This window comes from Ananas comosus, linkage group 12, assembly GCF_001540865.1.
Source record: "Ananas comosus cultivar F153 linkage group 12, ASM154086v1, whole genome shotgun sequence".
NCBI classification, from domain to species: Eukaryota; Viridiplantae; Streptophyta; class Magnoliopsida; order Poales; family Bromeliaceae; genus Ananas; species Ananas comosus.
The window spans coordinates 12,372,782-12,380,811 of record NC_033632.1 but is presented as its reverse complement, the minus strand read 5'-3'; the positions used below and the strand labels follow the sequence as shown (position 1 = coordinate 12,380,811).

General features: G+C 30.9%; 1 protein-coding gene across 1 annotated transcript; it reads right to left on the bottom strand.

Moving 5' to 3' along the window:
* On the bottom strand, nt 1,734-2,787 carry LOC109718596. Its single transcript, XM_020244899.1, has 3 exons — nt 2,402-2,787; nt 2,138-2,206; nt 1,734-1,955 (listed from the first exon to the last, which is right to left on the bottom strand). The coding sequence occupies exons 1-3, from the start codon at nt 2,732-2,734 to the stop codon at nt 1,803-1,805; spliced, it is 555 nt and encodes a 184-aa protein (XP_020100488.1). The 5' UTR covers nt 2,735-2,787; the 3' UTR covers nt 1,734-1,802.

Below are 8,030 nucleotides of genomic sequence, written 5' to 3'. Positions count from 1 at the left end.
CTTGGTATGTCGGATTCCCGTCAAATAGCTAGGCAAAGTTAGATGCATTAGTGCAAAGCTAGTCATGTGGCTATATATGCTTTGCATCCTTAAAGAAGGCATGCTAGCTGAATCCTTAGTCACACACAGTCGGTTCACGCCATCGATCTATTTATGCGATAACTTTTAAGTAGCAATCGAGGAATTGGATTGCATGATTTGATCGCATGAGCAGTGAATATGTAGAGGTAGCTGATTCAGGCAAGTTTCATGACCATATAAAGTGATCGAGAATCTCGATCTTTTTGTTTTTCTCCTTAATTGCTTAGCTAGGTAAGGGTTTGTCATCAACTTAATTTTGATTCATGTTCTCAATCCTTAATTTGTGTCCTGTGCTGTGTCATTTTCTCACCGCCTTAATCATGAAGTATATGTATTAATTGTTTCTAGCTACCTAGCTAGGTAGTAGTCTAATATGTGTATGAAAGCAACCATTCAAACAAGTCCACATGATGCCTGTGTGTCTTCTTGCAGTAGATATATCTCAAAATTAACATGTTACATGAGCAAGTCTATGTATGCAATGCTCTTTCAGTTTTATTTTTCCTTTTGCTATTTATTTTAGCATTATATATATATATAGAGAGAGAGAGAGTCCGACTACTATACTATTCATAGTAACAAACGTTTGATGCTATCGAGTTTTTCGCCGTTAGATCTATCTTTTTGACCTTTTTTATTCGTTAGATTATACTATTCGACAACTACATACTCACTCAACCCTAAGAGGTTGTTATTATCCTAATCGCACATCCGTTCGTCCAAAGGTCGAAAATCTAATAGCACCAATAACTCGACGCTATTAATAGTATAGTAATTTAGTTCTATATATATATATACAGAGTCTGGTTACTATACTTTTATGACTACGATTGCCTTTGTACTCATAAATTGTTTTCGATAGAGCTTCCGAATTGACGATCCATACCTTTAAACGTTATCTAGAGTATTTAAAACTTAAATCAAATTTTATAATTTTCGACATTATTTACCTTACGATCAAAAAATTTCAAAATTGACAATTTGTAATGGCTGGTATATGATACTTGCTAGTTTAACGGTATAAAAAATTCGAAATTGGTTGAATTTTTGATAAAAAATTTTATTCACTATCTAAATAAAGATCAATAACTCCAATCTTAAATTGAAGTATCCGATCCTCTAATTTTAGGAAGTCGTTTGATTTGGACCGCTCATTTTATACCGGCTTGATGAACTTTATTATAATTTTGAAAAATTACGAAATTTATTTTTTAAAAGTTTCAAATGCTCTAGATTATATTTAATAATATGGATCATCAATTCGGAAGCTTCATCATCGAAAACAACTTATGAATACGAAGTGCTCTATATTAATAAGAGTTATGAGTATAGTAGCCCTTCTCTCTCTCTCTCTCTCTCTCTCTCTCTCTCTCTCTCTCTCTCTCTATATATATATATATATTACTTTTATAAAAGAGGGAGTTTGGTTCTGATCTGACTAAAGGTTGCGATCAATCCATTGTGCTAATTTTAATCATTTGTTACGCTTCTATTTTATTCGAAGCAATAATTGAACAACTAATCCTATTCAATAAAGTAGACTTATTAGCTAACACTTAATAGTGATACTTGACCTAACAAAACTAGACCACACATGCATTCACTACCAAAGATAACAACATCTCTCATGTAGAGAGAGGGAGAGGGAGTAATTAAGAGAAGAGAGAAAAATTAACAGTGCTTGATTAATTTGTACATTAATTTAGTTAGTGATAATTAGTTTATCCGAGATAATCTAACAACATGGACAAAGGGACCAAACAAAGTCCCCTTTTCCTCAGCTCATTACATTCATATGATCTCCTCTCACTAACACTCACTCCATGATCATGAATCTCATTGACAGTAGAGTTGTTGCAGCCAAGGTCCTCTTCCTATGAAACCGAAAAATATATGCATACATAAAAGTTATTGAAAAAATTCGACCTGAAATTAAGCATAAATTATCTAAAATTCAAACATAATTTAGAACGAAAAGAGAGAGAAAAAAGAAAACAAAAGGAGAGAGTAAGGAAGCCAAAGCATACATAGTATCGATTATTATCTACGCACGTACCTTGGATATCTCCCTATTATCCTCTTTCTCTTTCGTGTTCTTCATTTCCAAATGGTTCCACTCGATCATCTATTTCATCAATAAGAAGTTTTAGACGAAAAACATGTTGAAAAATAATTAAGGAACTCATATTAATACTGAGTAAATTAACAACTATATGTATATATATAGCGTAAATTGCTATAGACTGAATATATATACAGATGCATTGAATTTGGTCAGTTTTTATATAATAAGCTTGATTGACTGGATTAAGCAGTGAACCTTAGGGCTGCAGCTAACTGGAGAACTAGCGGTATCTTCCAAAGAATCATCACGCAAAGATTGCTTTCCTTTGTTCTTCTTGTTGAAACTCAATGTTCTCGAACCTTTCGAGGGTTCAACTCGCGCTTCCAGCGTCCATGCGAAGTATGAAGCAGCGTCGGAAACCATGGAAGGAGAGCTACCACCAACTCCACCGCTGCGGTCGTCGCCATTTAGTGCTTCAGGTTTATAATCCTGTGAAGCCAAGAAGTACTCCTCAAAGTATGAGGTCCAGCTACTCTCTTCATGAGAGGCAGCTGTGAGTTCTTTGGAGGAGGAGGAAGAGTTGTCCATGGAGGAGTTAGAGTTTTAGTTATTGGTTTGAGGTGGAAGAGGATGGGAAAAGTTTTCCTCTATATATAGGAGGACAATAAAGTGTATAATTATATATGTATATATAGATATATATATATATTTCCAGCTACTATACTATCAGTAGTATGGAGGCGTCCATACTGCCAAGTTATTTTTGATGATGCGGCTTTCGAATCGACGATCAATTCCGTTAGAATTGAGCTATACTATTAGAAATATTTAGAAACCAAAATTGATAATTTTAATAACCGATGTGATGCGCTTGTGAACTTAACGGTATAAAACAATTCAAATCTTATGAAATTTTTATAGAAAATTCTCTTCGCTATTTAGAGTAAGATCAGTACCTATAATCTTAAATCCAAGTGTTTTATCATTAATTTTTAGAGATTTATTTTCAGCTGTTTATTTTTAACCTACTCGTTTAATAGGTAAATAATGTCAAAAAAAAAATTTGTGAAGGATACAGGAATCAAAACCAATAAACTAAAAAAACACATACTTTTTTAAGTCAAGTCAATAAAACATTTTTAAGCCCAACCAAAAAAAAAAAAAGCTCTACTTCTATCTCTTACTTTCTCTCTACATCTAACTAATAAACACATGCTTTTTTTAAAAAATAAATCAACAAGAAATACTTCAATAGAATACAGGTATCGAAATCCAACCATTAATTAGTGAAGGATAAATATGATTTGCTTTTATATGAAAAAAACCTGATGATTTTTTTTTTTAATTTGTTAGTAGACATATATGTACCAAATTATTTTGTTAGTGGATTATAAATTTTAATTTCCTTATCTTCGTTATTTACCAAATTAGATAGTGCCCAATTTGTAAAGTATCCCACTCGATCAATTTAAATATGAAATTTGAATATGGTTTGTTGTGTAAAATTGTACTTTTGTTGTATAATTAATGAAGGCCACTGTTTGCACAATTAATTTTTCGCGTTAATTATACTTAATGAATTAATTCTCTCTCTCTATATATAACATATATATTAGTATGTTCAAGATTAATTTAACACGTACATACGCAATTCACACAATTATATGGGCAATCATTAATTAATTAATTACTATGTGTACAATAAAAAAAGTATATTATTGGAAGAGATAATTGAGATTGTAGTTTCATTAATTTCTTTGGATAACACTTTGCTCCGCGACAACCTTTCTTTTTCATTTATTTTATTTTATTTGGTGAGTGAACTGGACAAACTCTTTGTTAATTATAGTGTTTATGCTAAATAGATTTTCTATTGTTAATGTTCTCCGTAAATAATGTTTAATTTATATTTAGTAATTAACGCTTGGTTCGGAAACTAAAAAACTAGTTAATTATACTTTGATCTTAATTATGAGATAGGATTTTTTTTTTTTTCCCTTCTTCTTTCTGCATGGAACTAAAAATTAAGAAAGTTGATGTAATAATCAAACAGAGTTTACCTACTCTAATTTATGCAGTAATATTCTACCAATGTCTAAAAATCAGAACTAGCAACAACAGTTAAAAATAAAAAAATCCTATCTCATAATTAAGATCAAAGTATAATTAACTAGTTTTTTAGTTTCCGAACCAAGCGTTAATTACTAAATATAAATTAAACATTATTTACGGAGAACATTAACAATAGAAAATCTATTTAGCATAAACACTATAATTAACAAAGAGTTTGTCCAGTTCACTCACCAAATAAAATAAAATAAATGAAAAAGAAAGGTTGTCGCGGAGCAAAGTGTTATCCAAAGAAATTAATGAAACTACAATCTCAATTATCTCTTCCAATAATATACTTTTTTTATTGTACACATAGTAATTAATTAATTNAGATATTTTTTTAACAAATTGATCATATTATAGGGAATAGATTTTTATATGTAGTAGAAATTTAATAGATTGATCATAACCGTTCGTTTTTATTTAACATATTTTTAACAAATTAATCATAATCATTCGTAGGAAATATTATTTTATATTTAATAGATTGATCATAACCGTTAATTTTTATTTGAGATATTTTAACAAATTAATCATAATCATTCGTAGGGAATATTATTTTATTCCTTTTTGGATTCCGTCTGTTATTGTCGGAATTCCTATACGCTTTTATATATAGTATAGATATAGATAAAATTAGGCTGGAATACTTATATATAGTTAGGCTATTATACTATCAATAGCACTAAGTGCTTGGTACTACCAAATTTTCCACCGTTAAATTTACTCTTTTGATTATTTTTACTCGTTAGATCATACTATTCAACTAATCATCCACTCAACTCTAGGAAACCACTATCATCCTAACCGTACATCCCTTCATCCAAGGGCCGAAATTAAACCTAATAGCACTAATGACTTGGTGCTATTAATAGCACAGTAGCTTAGTTTTATACACACATATATATATAGAGAGAGAGAGAGAGAGGGAGAGAGAGAGAGTTCAGTTACTATACTATCGATAGTACTGAGTTCTTGATGTTATTAAATTTTCTACCATTAGATCTACCCCTTTAATCATTTTTACCTGTAAGATCATACTATTCAACCAACTATCTACTCAACTCTAGTGGATCACTATCATCCTAACCACACATCCCATCATCCAAGAGTCGAAAACCTGATAGCACCAATGATTTTGTGCTATTATATATATATATTCCAAATTAATTGCCAGAAAATTAAATATAAAGAATCTTTCTTTAGAGCCTAAAAAAGTTATCAATATAATATTTCTTATATTATTATTTTTAAGGATAAGCTGGAAGCACTGCATGCCCCCAAAGAATTTATTTCAATTAGAATGTTTTAACCCAATAATTCATATTATTTTAATTAATAGGAGTTGTCTCAAAGCTAGATTATATAACTTAACACTAATGAGTGCATTAGCTCTAACTAATTAGGTGATCATCTCCCCTTAACCGACATTTTGTCCCCTTCAATCGCGTCATCCCTACTGTCACTCCCCATTAATTAATACATTAATCAACATGATTAAATTAATATTCCTTTAATTTTAACATATATACAACCCTTTATATATGAACAAGTAGAGAGTAAATATTATAAAAAAAAAGTACAAAAAAAAATTATATATAATTTGCATAACAATACATATATAATTAATTACTAGTGCGAATTAAGCAAATTACTCAAATATTATCTCAAGTCCTTAATTTAATTAGCCATTCAAAAGAAGAGGGGGTGATTAATTAAGAACTGAACATTTGGTAGGCCATATGAATCACGTGCTAATGGTTGTTGATTAGAAAAGTTGATAAATTTAAATTTGGGTTCATTATAGTTGATTAAAATGGACAAATTTTAATTAATTTCGTGCAGCGCTTTTCTAATTCGACTTTCGGAGCTCAGATACTTATCTGCAGTTGCATCTGACTAAGAGAAGTAATTTTAGAAACTGAGCCTAACATGCACAAACGAGCTTCTACGGGATCGTGAGTCGCGTAAAAGTGCTTTAATAGATAGTCCATGTTGGGCTGGGCCTTTCCTGGGCCGTAGGATCAATTTTGCGGTGCGTTGGATTCGCGTATGGATCGCCGTCCAGCTATGCCGTACAGTGTACAAAAAAGCCCATTGATAACTATAGTTAAGAATAAATAATTATTCTATTTTCCTCTGCTTTATTTTTTCTAATCTTTCTTTTTTCGCTATAAAAAAAATACTTAAGGACAGTTTTTTTTTTTTTGATATTTAACGATACTTAAAAGCGTTACAATCAAATTTAGTGTCACATTTGAAAGCGCAAGTTAAAATGTTGGCAAATGAAGAATTACCACGTATATACCGACACCTATGCCAGGTGTCGGTAAAATATATTCTTATATTTTAAAATGTCAGGATTTTTTTGAATTTTTTGAAATCCTAGCACTTTACAGTGTTGAAAAATTAAAAATAATAGTAAAATTCATCATTTAATAAATTAGTTTGATACAATAAAGGGTTCATATGACGACGCCTTTTGAAGCGTTGGTATTTGTTATATTATAGAAACGCTTTTTCCAAACATCGTCTAAAAAGCGTCGTCTAAAATTTGGTTTGGTTTCAATTCTACTGTTACTTTAAAAATTTTGGTTGCTGAGGGAAAATAACATGTTTAATTTGACTTTGGTGTTAGAATTCATGTAGAAATCTAAATGATAAGATCGCTGGCCCCTGTTAGCTACTAAGTATTAATACAGTTGGTAAGAATACTTTACTAAACATAATTAAGATTCTGATATTGTTTTTGTTAAGAGTCAAAAATATAGCATAGTTCATAACTCATTCAACTTAAAATGTTTAAATCTATTAGGTTGAGTATTTGATGTGGGACTTTCGCATGTGAACTCTTAACATTCTCCCTTTTTATATGTGAATTAATCGACTTCCCCTTAAGCCCACTGAGTCATTGTTTACTGTTATTTTTAATTGTTTTCTACATAGATTTATACTCCTATATATTGTAGTACATGTATGCATACTTACCATGTTGCATGTAAGAACCTAATTAGAAAGTTACAATCTTCAACAATTACTACTTTATATGTCCCTGTCATTTATGATGCGGCTAATTTAGCATTAGTGTTTTTGAAAGAACGTGACTCAATCAAGTTGAGTCGGAAATGTCGAAAATTCTGCCGAGTTCGGTAACTTTCACAATCGGCGTGAGAAACATGTAAATGACCATAATTTTTCGCTCAAGTATTCGATTTCAGCATGCAATTTCAATTCAGAAAATATTTTTAGAGATCTATGTGTCGAATCACACAACCATTCCGGCCGAGTTTGGAATCCAAGTTAAATTATTTTGGCCTCCGCTTTTGTATTTTTTAGAATATTTCGGAAAAGTTCTATATACTTTTTTAATTTTCAGTGTGATTATTTGGTTACCTCTGATCTAAACAGGCTTAGAGAAATATTAGAATTTATTATTTTCGTCATGTAGGATTCGGGTATTGACTCTATATATAGACGCGGCGTTCGGTTAATGTAATCACACTGAAAATTAAAAAAGTATATAGAACTTTTCCGAAATATTCTAAAAAATACAAAAGCGGAGGCCAAAATAATTTAACTTGGATTCCAAACTCGGCCGGAATGGTTGTGTGATTCGACACATAGATCTCTAAAAATATTTTCTGAATTGAAATTGCATGCTGAAATCGAATACTTGAGCGAAAAATTATGGTCATTTACATGTTTCTCACGCCGATTGTGAAAGTTACCGAACTCGGCAGAATTTTCGACATTTCCGACTCAACTTGATTGA